General features: G+C 60.8%; 2 protein-coding genes across 5 annotated transcripts in view; one reads left to right on the forward strand and one right to left on the reverse strand.

Annotated features, from left to right (window-relative positions):
• Window positions 1-3,375: 3,375 nt before the first annotated feature.
• TNFRSF18 (TNF receptor superfamily member 18) lies at window positions 3,376-6,639 on the forward strand. Of its 2 annotated transcripts, XM_069544890.1 has the most exons (5): window positions 3,547-3,772; window positions 4,636-4,758; window positions 5,656-5,743; window positions 5,915-6,117; window positions 6,181-6,639. In XM_069544890.1, the coding sequence occupies exons 1-5, from the start codon at window positions 3,619-3,621 to the stop codon at window positions 6,303-6,305; spliced, it is 693 nt and encodes a 230-aa protein (XP_069400991.1). In that variant the 5' UTR covers window positions 3,547-3,618; the 3' UTR covers window positions 6,306-6,639. The 2 variants fall into 2 exon arrangements, with proteins under 2 accessions (XP_069400990.1, XP_069400991.1); XM_069544889.1 differs by having other exon boundaries at window positions 3,376-3,772; window positions 5,915-6,639.
• Window positions 6,640-10,793: 4,154 nt separating this feature from the next.
• The window catches only part of TTLL10 (tubulin tyrosine ligase like 10), a 51,835-nt gene continuing 49,221 nt past the window's right edge, over window positions 10,794-13,407 (reverse strand). For 2 of the 3 annotated variants that reach the window (XM_069544894.1, XM_069544891.1), the window contains exons 10-11: window positions 12,893-13,009; window positions 10,794-12,529 (exon numbers count right to left, since the gene is read on the reverse strand). In XM_069544894.1, coding sequence (XP_069400995.1) covers window positions 11,846-12,529; window positions 12,893-13,009 — 801 coding nt within the window. In that variant the 3' untranslated portion in view covers window positions 10,794-11,845. The remainder of the gene's footprint in view (window positions 12,530-12,892; window positions 13,010-13,407) is intronic. The other variant, XM_069544892.1, reaches the window with a different exon arrangement.

Genomic DNA, 13,407 nt, shown 5'->3' on the forward strand with positions numbered 1-13,407 from the left:
AACACACACACCCTGCGCCCTTAGAACGGGCAGCAAATTGGCACCACCGGTCAGGGGTCTGTGGTCCCTGGGCAGTGCAGAGACTGTGCAGAGAGGCTACGGAACAAGCCAGAGGGGCCTAAGGGAGAGCCCAGGGCCTTAGGGCCTGAAAGGTCGAAGGTCAAGGGAAGGGGCTTCCTCCCCAAACCTCCCAGCTGCTTCTCAGCCATGAGCCCCCCACCTGACCCCTTGCCTGGTGGCTCCACCTCTGAACAGCTGACAGATGGACAGACAGAGGTTGATCACTTTCAGTTTGCTTTTATGCGGCCGCTAAGCACACTCTCCACTCCTGTCTCTGCTGACAAGCCTCCTAAACCCTGCTGAGCTACCCCCTGGGCCCACAGACACCCACCCTGATATGCCCACACTGGGCCCTCCCCGCTCCAGGGCCCCCACCTGGCTCCCCATCCTCCTCCCTCAGCCCTCCTGATTAACTCCTGGACCCTGTGTGGGACCCTCTGCCCCATGAATGAGCATCACTTGTGTGAGCTGAGACAAATGAAAAATGTGATGAGCTGCTCAAAAAGTATTGGAAAATACAGCTGGCAGATAGAGATCTCCCCCGCAGTGCCAGGTCACAGAAACTCCACAGCTTGCAGCTGCGTGGGAGGGCCCTTCCGGAGCCTTGGGGACCAGAAGGCGACACGGGTCCCCACCCCCAACGTCAGTCTTGCTTCTTGTCACACACGACCCTCCCTCTGGTTTCCTGCTGCTGCAGGTGGCAGTCCCCTTTGCACAGACAGCTGCCCCCTGGTGCCTGCTGTGCTGGTCAGCTTCCAGAAGGGCCAATAGAGAGAACCTGGTTGAACAAGCATCATTTTAGGGGATTTATCATTTTTTCTTAGGCTCTTACCAGAATTGGGGTGACACCAACCTGGTACAGACCTAACTGTTCAGGCCTTTAAAATGAGCAGTGGCAGAAGGTCCAGAACTGCCCAGTTCTCCATTCCGCACCTTGCCCTGGGATCCAGCGGTTGCTCAAATCATCCTCCAGTCTAGGAGCTGAGCTGTAATCTGGTGGTCCAGAGAGAGGGCCAGTCCTAGGGTCTTCACCTTGCCCTCTAGGAACCAGAGCCACAGCCCCCGCAGAGACCCTCCCTTTGCTGCAGGGCCCAGTTGCTTCTCTGAGGAGGGCCTTGCACATGCTGGGACCTGAGTCACAAACCCTCTCATTCTCAAACCAAGTTTCATGGGTCTGCCCTGGTCACCAGGTCATGACCCTCAACATACCTATGGGTGCCACCAAAATCACACTCCTGGGACCCCCACTGCCCACCCTACCGCATTCCCAGGGATCTCTGCCCATTTACCCTGTATCAAGCTTCCACTGGAGGGCCAAGGGAGGCTTCTTGAAGGAGGCAGGGCCCCAGAAACTAAGGTGAAGAAACTAAGGTTCATAGAGACAAGGGACAGTCTCATGGCGAACTGTAGCCTGGACAGCCCCTCCTCCCCACTTCAGGGTTCACTTGCTGTTTCTGGAGGCTGAGTTCTCAGCCTGAAGAGTTCAAGTGCTCCATCAGGGACCAGCACATCCATGGGCTGATGGGATTCCTGTGGGGAGAGCTGGGTTGAAGTCTGCAGGGCAGTCAGAGCTGCAGCCTGGACAGCCCCTCCTCTCGACTCTGCAGGGTTCAGCCAATGATTGGTCTCTCCTTTCTGGCTCCTCCTCTCAGGTGTCAGCACAGCTGTAGCCTCCAGTGTGTGTGATGTCTGGAGCCTGGCCAGGCCCACTTGGCCAAGCTGAGGAGCGGGGCGGGGGGGGGAGACTTGTCCTAATTTCCCAAAGTGGGGGGCTTGTTCTAATCCTCAGAAAGCAGGGACTTGTTCTGATCCCTGCATGGGTTCTGAGGCTGCTCAGTGCTGGCAATCCAGGACTTCTGGGAGGTTGTGGGGTCCCTGGCCTGGAGGCTTCAGAGGATGAGGGATTTCATCCCACCCGCTCTGGGTATTGGAGGGGCCTCACAGTGCCCCCCTGGGGAAGCTGGAGGTGGAGAGGGGGTCAGCCAGGAGTCAAGGAGCACAGTGAGGAAGCAGTCTTTGTTGAGGGTTGTCCCACCCCCAATGACTCAGGATGCTGTCTGTCACCCTGCATCCGGCGCCCACCCATACTCCAGTTCCTTCAGGCCTGGTGGCCTCAGGTTTTACATAGAAAACATTTCTGACCACCCCCCGCCCGCCCTCCTGTGATGTGGCTGGGGGTATGTGTGGTGTTTCCCCTGACAAGGCACACACATTTAGGTCACATTTAGTTCCTGGAAAAGAATTCCTGGCCCAAAGGGCAAGATCACTTAGGAATCCCCCAAGGTCACCTTCACACATGGGTCTTTCAGGTGTCTGGTCCTCTGCGGTCAGCTGCTCTGCAGCCTATGATGGGACCTGCTCTTTTGGGGTCCCTTTGGGACGACCCCTTGAATTGTTTTTTTCTTTCTTTCGGTTGCACACAACTTGTGAGATCGTAGTTCCCTGATCAGAAATTGAACCCTAACCCTAACCCTGCCTAAGGCGGTGAAAGTACTGAGTCCTATTAACTGGACTTCCAGGGAATTCCCATCCCTTGATTTTTTTTTTTTTTAAGTATTTTTTATAGCAGTTTTAGGTTCTCAGCAAGTGAGGGGGAACCTTCCCCTCATCAATACCCCCTCTTTGCTCAGTTGTGTCCGACTTTTTGTGACCCTGTGGCCTGCAGCACGCCTGGATTCCCTATCCATCACCAACTCCTGGAGCTTGCTCAAACTAATGTCCATGGTTGGTGTGGCCATCCAACTATCTCATCCTCCGTCATCCCCTTCTCCTGTCGTCAATCTTTCCCAGTATTAGTGTCTTTTCCAATGAATCAGCTCTTCACATCAGGTGCCCAAAGTACTGGAGCTTCAGCTTCAGCATCAGTCCTTCCAATGAATATTCAGGGTTGATTTCCTTTAGGATGGACTGGTTGGATCTCCTTGCAGTCCAAGGGACTCTAAAGAGCCTTCTACAACACCACTGTTCGAAAGCATCAGTTCTTCAGTGCTCAGCTTGCTTCAGGTCCAACTCTCACATCCATACGTGACTACTGGAAAAACCATAGCATTGGGGGCTAAGATGGACCTTTGTCAGCAAAGTAATGTCTCTGCTTTTTAATATACCGTCTAGGTTTGTCATAGCTTTTCTTCCAAGGAGCAAGCTCTATATAGTCAGCAAAAACAAGACAGGGAGCTGACTGTGGCTCAGATCATGAACTCCTTATTGCAAAATTCAATAACCCTGAGGACAATGCATTTGTTACAAAAGACAAACCTGCACTGACAATTCATCCTAACCCAGAGTCGGTAGTTCACGTCCGGTGGCTCGTCCTGTGCTCTGGACAGACGCGTGATGACGCGTCCTCGCCGCTGAAGTTTCCAGAGCAGCCTCACTGCCCCAAACCTCGGCCCACGCCTTGGATTTTGAGTCGCAGGGTCTCGGGGGTCCCGCATGGAAACAGTCTCTCGGGCCTCTTTGGGGCGTGGCCGAGGCGGAGCCGCACGCAGGGCGGGATCTGGGCGTGTCCGGGAGGGGCCTGCTTCCTAAAACCTCGGGGCGAGCGGCCAGGGGGACGCCATGGGGGCGAGGGGCGCGCGAGTGGCCCTGTGTGGTGTCGCGCTGCTCTGCGCGCTGGGCCTGGGCCAGCACCCCCTCGGCGATCTGAGCTGCAGCCCTGGCCAAGTTCTGCATGGGACGGGGACAGACGCACGCTGCTGCCGCTGCGCCCCAGGTAAGGCAGGCGGGAGCCCCGGCGCGGAGGGCGGCAGCGCGGCGAGCCTCCCCGTGCTCAGGGCAAGCTTTCTGGGTCCAAAGCCCTGATCCCAGCGCAACCCGGCGAAGGCAGAAGTGGCTTGGGGATTAGGGATTGGGGGTTGGGGGATGGTGGTCGGGAGGTGGGGCAGGGGCAGGGGGTGTGGGAACCTTCCCCAAGCCAGGTCAGGGGTCCCAGTGTAGAGGAGGGCTGCCCCTGTTCCTTCTGAGTGGGTAGTGAGTGAGTCCTTGGCCATCACTCAGGCTCAGTTTGGGGTTGCACCCCTCTTTCTGCCAGCTCCCTGCCTCGGACCTGCATATCTGGGTGGGAGGAAAGTGGAATGGGTCAGTTTGGGGACAAATATTCCCGGGGAAAACACCCAGGGTGTCACCCTGCCAGGACCTGGGGGGTGATAAGGGGCTCTTAGAGTTTAGGTCTCAGTGTCGTGGACACTGTGGACAGCAGTTGGGGAGGGATGGGCAGGCTGCCTGGAGGGTCCTGGCAGCTGAGGGCCATGCAGGATGGAGAGGGGGCCGGGAGTAGATCTCCCAGGTGACCCCCTTGTCTGTTGGGATGGCTCCGGGTCACATTGAGTCATGGTTACCCTGGGTGAGAACAACTTCAGGGCAATGGGGGATGCAACCAGGCCAGGTGGGTGAAGGAGCTGGGTGCCCAGGAGGGAGGGGCACAGCTGGACCAAGCCAGGATCCTGCCTCCCAGACAGTACTCTACCCAGCTGAGGTAGCCCTGCCCTGCCCCCCATTTCCCTGGGGGGTAAGAGGGGGTGCCCTGGGGAGAGGACTCCCCCCAGCTGCTGAGAGAGCTGCTTGTTCCCTACCCAGATAAGGGGACCTGTCCTGAGCCGGACTGCCAGTGTATCCAGCCTGAGTTCCACTGTGGAGACCCACAGTGTAAGAGCTGCAAGTACCACTCCTGTCCGCCTGGCCAGGGAGTGCAGCCTGAAGGTAAGTGGTTGGTGGGGGTGGCCCATGCAGGCCAGGGGCGTTGACAGGGCCCAGCCAGAGCTCATAGCAACTGGTTTGGAAGAAAGCTTGCTTGCAAGTAGGGGTACGGACACCCTCTGGGCAGATGGGTGTCAGTGTGGGGTCCTATGGAACCCTGGTGGGCAGGCAGTTCTCTTGTTCTGGCATCTCAGCCCTCGCTGGAGGCACAGCATCTGCTGTGTGTGTGGCTCTCTTGGCCTAGGTGTCTTCGTCCAGAAATGATGCCCTTAGGGCTGGTTGTGAGGAACAGAGGAGTGTCCAGGACTGTCTGGCCCTTAGGCCCTGGCTCAGACTATGTCCAGGTCTATACCCACCCTGACCCTCCAGGTAGAGCCCAGTCTGGAGTTCAGCCCCTTATCTGGAAGGAGCCTCTCATCCTCTTAGGGAGCTCTTTACCTGGGGGGCGGGGCCTGCCTGAGCACGTTGGGGCTGGGGGAGTGAGGGCAACAGGGGGCTGTGTGAGGTTTTGGGGCAGGGAAGCCTAGGGTGACTGGGGCACAGCCTTACCCCAATCTCCAGGGCCCTCACCAGCCTTCCGTCCCCCCAGCCTCCTGGAGCAAGCAAAGGCCCAAGCTGGCTCTTGCCAGGCTTTAACCCCGCCCTGCTCCATCATTTGCAAGCAGATACCTCCCCTCCCCCATATCCCTTCAGGGACCCTCCACTCAGCCCTGAGTCACAGCCTGCCCTGGAAAGGGGCACACTGGGGACCTGATTTATCCCAGGTCCTGTGGGCACCAGAGGCTCCTGTCAAATGGATGAGGTACGGGGGGGGGGAGTGTCCTTCTGCTGGGGACCTGGACACCAGCAGGATCCCACCCCAGCCACCCCTGCAGCCACTGTATGTTTGTCTGTCTCCAGGCAACTTCAAATTCGGCTTTGAGTGTGTTGACTGTGCCGTGGGGACCTTCTCTGGGGGCCACGAAGGTCGCTGCAAACCTTGGGCAGAGTGAGTGCTGGTGGGGCCTTCTGGTGGCTGGGCGGTCCAGGCAGGCTTGAAGGTGGGGCCTCTGCTGTCCTTTCTGGTTCAGTGACCCCCAACAGCTCAGAGGACTGCAGCAGTGCGGAGGAGTGCTCGGGTCGCCGAGGGCTTACTGAGGGCTCTGTCCGTGTATCCCAGCTGCATCCAGCTTGGGTTTCCCACCCTGTTTCCTGGAAACAAGACGCACAATGCTGTGTGCAGCCTGGGGCTGCCGCCCACTGAACCACCCCGCCCGCTGACCATCGTCATCCTTGCCCTGGCTGCCTGCATCCTGGCCCTGACCGTGACCCAGCTAAGCCTGCACATCTGGCAGCTGAGGCAGCAAAGAGTGTGGCCCCCAGGTCAGTTGTGCCTTGGGGAGGGGGAGGTCCCCTGCCTGCCTGCTGATCGCAGCCCCTCTGCAGAGACCCAGCTCCTGGAGGCCCCACCACCCCCACCCGAGGACTCCTGCAGTTGCCAGTTCCCTGAGGAGGAGCGGGGTGAGCGGCTGTCAGAGAACAAGGGCCGCCAGGAGGACCTTTGGGTGTGAAGTGCAGAGGGCCCATGCCAGGCCCTCCCTGGAGCTGGCCCAGGCTGGCCCTCAGGAGCAAGGGCTCTGGGTCCCGCAGTGGGGCCCCAGCTCTGGGCCCGGCCCTGCTCCCCTCGATGGTGGAAGCAGGTGGGGGGTGATGACAGTGACCAGTGCCCTGGATCATGCTGAAGAGGCGGCAGCTATGGCTGGACCCCATGGAAGACACAGACGCACAGTGGCTGCCTCCCTCTCTTGCTGCCCCACTGGGGCCACATCTGTGGGCCCCTGGTTCCCAGGACAGGAGGCCAAGGACCTGAGTACAGGCAGCACTCAATAAACGCTTGTGCAGTGACCTAAGTGGATGTGTGCAGGGGGAGAAGGGACAGGTTCTGGATTCTCCCCCAACCAATGCTCACAGTCCCTTCCTAGCTGAGGTGGGAGTGGGGGTGGGGCTATTACAGTCCTCAGCGCAAGCCCTCAGCTGGGACCACAGGGGAGGCATGTTTTGCTGGACCCCTGCCCTCTGTGCCTCTTGACTGCCCTGTCCAAATCCATTCTCCAGTGGTTGGCCAGGCAGTTGCTCGGGCAGCCGGGTCCTTGGTGTGTGTCTGGTCTCTGTGTCATGGGTGCTCCAGACTCTGGTTCTGGGCTGGCTGCACATCCTGCTGCTCCCTGTGGGGTACCTGCCCTTGAGTCATTGGGCCCCAATCTGGGGCAAGGTAAGTTTCCACCCACACTTCCTGGTGGATGTGGGCAGCCTCAGAGTGGCCTGGTTCTAGCCCTCTGTCCAAGCCCTTCTGTTGGCCTCCACCACCTCACAGGGCTCTCGCTCCTGGGGCACTGTGCTGGGGTCTTACCCCGCGAAGGTGAGCAGCGTTTTTCAGCCTCTTGACAGCACAACCCCTGGGGAGTCTGATAAGGTCTCCCTGGCATCCAGGGCGCGGCTGGCGGGCCAGTGGAGACCGGTCTTGGCAGCGGCCCTCTCCAGCTGTCTCCCTCCACCTGGCCCCCCTGCTGTCTGTGGCCCCAAGTGTTCTAGCCCTGTCCCCTTCTCCCCTGCTCACCGTGCCCTCCCCACACACCTGCATGCGGCCCAGGAGAGCCCCTTGATTCACTGGTCCCCACCCCCACTTAGTTCCAGGGAGGCAGGTGGACCCAGCTCAGAGCAGGAAGTGGAGGGGAGAGGGGCTCTGCGCCCTGCATTCCATCCCTTGTGGGGCACAGCCTGCTTCCGCCTGGAAGGAGGGGCATGGCCGGCTCATGACCATTCACACAGGGAGAACAATCCCCTCAGCTGCTTCTCTCTGCCTGCCCCTCGGGTCCTAGCTCTAGAGGCCCAGGAGCCAACCAGCTGCCACACCCTTAGGCTCCTCCTCTGCCCCCAAGCCAGATCTCCTGTCCCCGGCCAACCCTCGCCCACCCACCTCCAGGAAGGCCCTCCTCATCTCCGTCACCTGAGTCCCTTGACTGCCCCTCCCCCACCTGTGGGGAAGGGGTCCCCACCCTGGCTCAGCCCCTTGCTGATGCCAGGAGTCAGGTCCTAGACAGCCTCGAGGGCAGGAGCAGGAGCGCGTTCCGCTGACTCAGTGCGGAAAGTCCTCGCGGGCGGCTGGCGTGGGAGGAGTACCCGGAAAGTCAGCCCGTGGGCGGTGGAGTGACGCCAGGTTGGGTGACGTGGAGCAAGCGGGGGATTCCTGCTCCGCAGCGGGCAGGGGACAGGGGGACTTGCCCAGCCCAGCACAGGGACTGGAAGAGGGAGGCCAGGCTTTTTTTTGGGGGGTGGGCAGTGAGGAAGACTCAGGGAGCTCCTGCCACTGGAGCGGGCCCTCCCTCCACGCTCCCCTCCTCCCTGCAGAGCGCCTCTGCCCCACCAGGCCTGCCCACTACTGGTCACCCCAGCTCCCTCTGCTCACTCCCTGTTCTCCCCACTCCTGGACTCACGTCCCTCCCTGGCAGCCTCCTGGGAGCTGATAGCAAGCTGGACCTGAGCTGAACTGAGGCGCCCCAGCTGAAATCCCACAGAGCAAGAAGGGGTGTGGAGGGGCTAGGTTGAGAGGAGGTAGGAGGCTCAGGTGGGTTGTCCAGGGCCGGGTGTGCACGGGCTCCCGCTAGTCAGAGCCCACTTTCCAAGGGAAGCCTGAGCAAGTCCAAGTTGGGAGGAGGGAGGCCCTGGGTGGGCCTGGGATGCAGAGCTCAGGGTAGTGGGAGGCACAGGAGACTCAAGAGTGCTGATATGTGGGAATGGAGGGGCTCCCACCCACTCCCACTCAGCCCAGTGTGCTGGGATGGGCACAGGTATAGGTCACGGAGCCCAAGAATGACCCGAAGATGAGATTCTGCCCAGGCCAGCTCCAGCCCCTTGCTGCTCCCCACTGCCCCCCCACCCTACCCCCCACCGGGGAACTCCCCAACCCCAACCAGAGAGGCTCTCCAGCTGCTTAGCTCCTCCCCCTCCTCCTCCCCGTCAGGCTCCAGGGTGTGTGTTCAGCCTGATAAGGGCCCAGAGGCCATCCTCTGTTCCCAGAAGTGCTTCCGGCCACAGCAGCGTCCCACCCAGCCATAGCACCTCGCCTTGTTTGAAAAGGCCCCTGACCCCCGCTTCACTGAGGTCTGGACTCAGCCAATGTGGGACACCCTCCCAAGCGGACAGACACGCCCACAGTGGGCATAGGAAGGGAACTCTCCCTAGACAGAACCAGATGTCTGACCTCCCCCAGCCCCAGCCCTAGGGCAGCTTCAGGGGGCTGTCCAAAGGCAGGTGGCCCCTGCCTGCCCCCTCACCAATCAGATAGGTCCATGGTGCTAAGTCTGGCCATTCAAGGGCCCTGACCAGGAATCGGGGCCATCACTCCCCCAAGTCCCACGATGGTTTCAGCACCATGGCCACTTCTCTGCAACTGGGCTGAGCTCTGGCTCTGCAGTGGTTTTCAGGGCCCCGACCCCCACTTCCCAATAAGAAGTGGCCATGCCTTGTGGAGAGGAGTCTTTCCAGAGACACTGATTTGGGCCATGGCTGTTCCGACCCCTCTATTTGGAGACACATTGCAGGGAAGAAGGGTTTGAGGGGGGCGGTCCTCTGAGTCCTGTGGGCCCTTTAATGGAAACAGACTCCTGACTGCCAGGGACTGCAGGAGGATCCAGATTGGGGGGCAAGGGTGCGGCCATCACCTCTGGGGAAGAATGAGCAGCAGGAGAACCTCCTTTATTGTTACCCAGTTTCTCTGAGTACCAGGGGCCCAAGAGCTGCAGACAGTCCAGGGTTTGGGGTTGCCCAGGGATGGGGGCCCAGTCAGGATGTGCACGTCTCATCCCACCGTGGTCCCTGGGGGCCACTGCACCCACTTGGGGACCAGGGACAATGGAGGCCTCAGACCAGCTTCCCCTCGAGTGTCAGGTCACCTCTGCAGATACTGCCTTGACCAGCTGGGGAACAGTCTTGCTGGAGGAGAGCTGGAGCATCCAGGGGCACCACTGTTCTACCATGGGCCAATTCATGAGCCCCAGGACAGCGTGGGCGAAGGCCCTGTGGGCAGGATGTGAGGAAGGGGCAGGAGAGGCCTGGAGGCTGAGACATGGGGTGTAGAGGCCCCTCAGGGGCGACCAGGAGCTGAGCCTGAGGTGACATGGCTGTGCAGTGACCTTTACCCCAGTCAGGAAAGACTGGTAGAGACCCTGAAGACACTGATGTGGGTGCGCTCTGCCCACCCAGGGGACCACCTCTCCCTGATGGAGACTGGTTTTCACCCTCCCCAGCCTCGGGGTGCAGAGCTGGCCATCAGGCTGCAGAAGTGGCAGTGCTGAGCTTGATCCCTCATGGAGAGCCCACCAGACACGCTGGTTGGGGGGAGGTGCACTCAGGGCTCCTGGATCCTTGTCAAACGGTGACAAGTGTGCTTCTGGCCTGGTGACCCTACACTCCTGGCCACAGCAGCAGGACGAGGAGGGAGTGCAGTGGTGGGGATGCGTGGGTGAAGGTGGGTATGCGGATGGTGGGGATGTGGTCCTGGCTTGGGCCCTCACTGGCTGACCTGGGAGGACTGTCTCTATCTCTTTGAGCCCCAGGTTTCATTTGGCTCTTCTCTCCCTGACTCCCTGCCTGACTGCACATCTCCGTGGACTGGCCAGTGGCTCCGCGGCCCACGCTGCCCTCTAGCGTGCTCTGGCCCTTGCACCCCTGGGAAAGGAGAGGGAGGGGCAATGGGGGAGGGGAAGACAAGCCCCATTGCCCCTTAGGTCCCACCTGCACTCGGAGAAGGCAATGGCACCCCACTCCAGTAGTCTTGCCTGGAAAATCCCATGGATGGAGGAGCCTGGTAGGCTGCAGTCCATGGGGTCACTAAGAGTCGGACACGACTGGGCGACTTCACCTTCACTTTTCACTTTCCTGCATTGGAGAAGGAAATGGCAACCCACTCCAGTGTTCTTGCCTGGAGAATCCCACAGATGGGGGAGCCTGGTGGGCTGCCGTCTATGGGGTCACACAGAGTCGGACACAACTGAAGCAACTTAGCAGCAGCAGCAGCACTCCAATGCAGAGCAGAACAAGGGTCCCAGCAGCCCCTCCCACCTGTGGTGGAGCCCGCTGGGGTCATGAGGGAGGGTTGGCAGGACAAGAGGAGGGCATGTGACTTGGTGGTAACTGATGGGAGAGGTGAGGGTGGGGTATGTGAAAGGCAGTGCAGGAGGAGGGGTGCCAGCTGCAGTGGGCCTAGGGGTGGGTCTGGACTGGGGTTGGTGTGGGATGGTGGGTGAGGAGAGGGGATTATGGCTGGTCCAGGATGCTTGGTAGTAGTGGGTTTCTCCCAGCAGCCTCGGGGTTGGGGCCACAAGGAACATGGGGACATGCTGGCTGGGCACACCCCTCAGGGCTCCGTCCTGCATGACCATTGCCCACAGTTGGGTCCTTGGGGCCTCGCAATGCTCTGCCTGCTGTATAGCTCCCACCGTGGCACCGTTGGGGAGCTCAGGGCCCTGGTGCTCTGAAGCCCCAGAAAGGAGCTGAGCCTGGGCAGGCTGGGGCCTGGTGTAAAGAACCACTCCTGTGGGGATCTGGAGGGGGCTGTGGGGACCCAGACCCTTTCCTGGGAGACACTGGCTGCCTTTCCCAGGGACCGCAGACTAGGCAGCCGGGGTAGGTGACCTGTGAGGCTGCAGCGACCCAGGGTCCTGATGGAGGCAGGCTATAGGTGATGCGTGGGGGCCCAGAAACTGGAGAGCTTCACCGGATAGAAGCAGCCCATGATGGGCAAAGTCAGGGGTTCGGATTCGGCTGCTCATCCCTAGACCCCCATGTTCCCCCAAGAACGGGTCCTAGCAGTGAAGTAGCGGCTAGTAGGGTTCAGGGAGGCTGCCAGCGGGTGTCTTGGGGCCGGGTATGCGGGGCAGAGGCCGCGCTTGTAACAAAGTAGCTTTTATAGGTCCCTGGGAGAGAGCCGGCTAGGAGCCTCGATGGCCCGCGTTCTTGCGCTCCTCTTCTGCCGGCCCCGGGGAAAGCTCCCGTGCCCGGTCCGCGTCGCCCACTCGCGGCTGCCCACCTTCCTGGGCCTCGGGGTCTCCACTCAGGGCGCCGTCCGGGGCGAGGACGGGAGGCCGGGGGCGCCGGTGCGCGGAGGAGGGCCGCACTGGCGCGCCGCTGAGGCCCCGGTGTGGCACGGGCCTGCGCGCGCCCGGCCGGTCGGTGGCGCGGAGCAGGGATGGCTCGAGGGGCGCGGCGTCGCAGGTGAGCCGAAGTGGGGGCAGCGGCTGGCGGGGGACGTTGCGGGAGCCCCCCAGGCACGGCCACAGGTCCGTCTCGCCGTTGTGCAGGAGCACGAAGCGGCGCTGGGACAGCAGCGGTAGCATCTTCTCGCTGCGCAGGCTCTTTTGGAAGGTCTCCAGCGCCAGGTCTGGGGAGGAGTCGAGGGTGAACTGGACACGGAGCGGGGAAGGGCGGTGCGGGGGGAGGGGGACCTCCCACCCGGTCTGGAGGTGACAGGGTGGTGAGGGGTGGGATGGCACCACGCTGGCAGGGAGGTGGGGGCATGAGCAGAGGCTGGGGTTGCCATGCAGCCCTCGGGGTGCTGGAGAACTGGGTTTGTGGGCGTCTGAACTTGCAGAGAGCATGTGCAGGCAGAGGGGGGCAGTTTGAGGGTCCTGGGGGGTGGCTCACCCAGGGTCTCCATGACCACGCCGGGAATCACTTCTTTCAGGACTTCACAGTTGGTGTGCAGGGCGGGGTTGGAGTTCATTTCCAGCAGCCACACCTGGGCCCAACACTGCTCAGCATCCCACCCCACCTACCACTTGGCCAGGAGAAGGTTGAGACTCTGGTCCCCATTAAGCCTCGTGACCATCAGGTCACTTCTTTTCCATGACCTCACTCCCCCAATCGCCCAAGGGGCTGAGACTCTTGAGGGTCTGAGAGTCTGGCCTTAGGAGCCACCCCAGCGGTAGGAGTGAAACCTTATGGACACATCACCTCCAGGGCTAGGGAGGGCGCCTGACTGCCCACCCCTGGGGCCTGCCTGAGTGGTCAGGTGTGCATGGAGGGCCACTGCCTCCTGCACCTGCCTGCCAGCAGCCCCGCCCCCTCCCCCCCGCCCCCTGCCAGAAAGCCTCAGCAGCACCTTGAAATTTTCATCGATCAAGAAGTCACAGCCGATGAGGTCAAAGTAGCCCAGCTTGCACTCCAGCTTGGTTTTGACGGCCAGGAAGCAGTGGGCCATGATCTGCTGCATCCGCTTCTGTGGGCAGGGCGGGGTAGGGGGGACAGGATGTCAACTGTGGGCCTTGATTACACCCTCCAGGTCTGAGCAGCCACAGCCCATCCCTCACCTGTGCTCCCACTGTGACCATACTGTCACATTTTCAGGGTCACAGGCTCATAGCCAGAAACTCCTTCACTCTCATTTTATTCATCCAACAAACGTATGGCCCTCCTATTGTGTGACAGGTACTGATGTGGCAGGAGAGTGGAGAGAGCTTCTGAGGAGTCTCTGCCCTTGAGCAGTTCACTCATAGGAGAGAGACAAAAACTTGATGTGTATGGTGCACAAAGCCGCACATGCTAAACAGGAGAAGCTAAGGCAGGGTGAGAGGTGGGGGCTCTGGGGTGGTGTGGAAAGGGGTATGATCCAGGTGG

This window comes from Ovis canadensis, chromosome 12 (genome assembly GCF_042477335.2).
Source record: "Ovis canadensis isolate MfBH-ARS-UI-01 breed Bighorn chromosome 12, ARS-UI_OviCan_v2, whole genome shotgun sequence".
Taxonomy (NCBI): domain Eukaryota; kingdom Metazoa; phylum Chordata; class Mammalia; order Artiodactyla; family Bovidae; genus Ovis; species Ovis canadensis.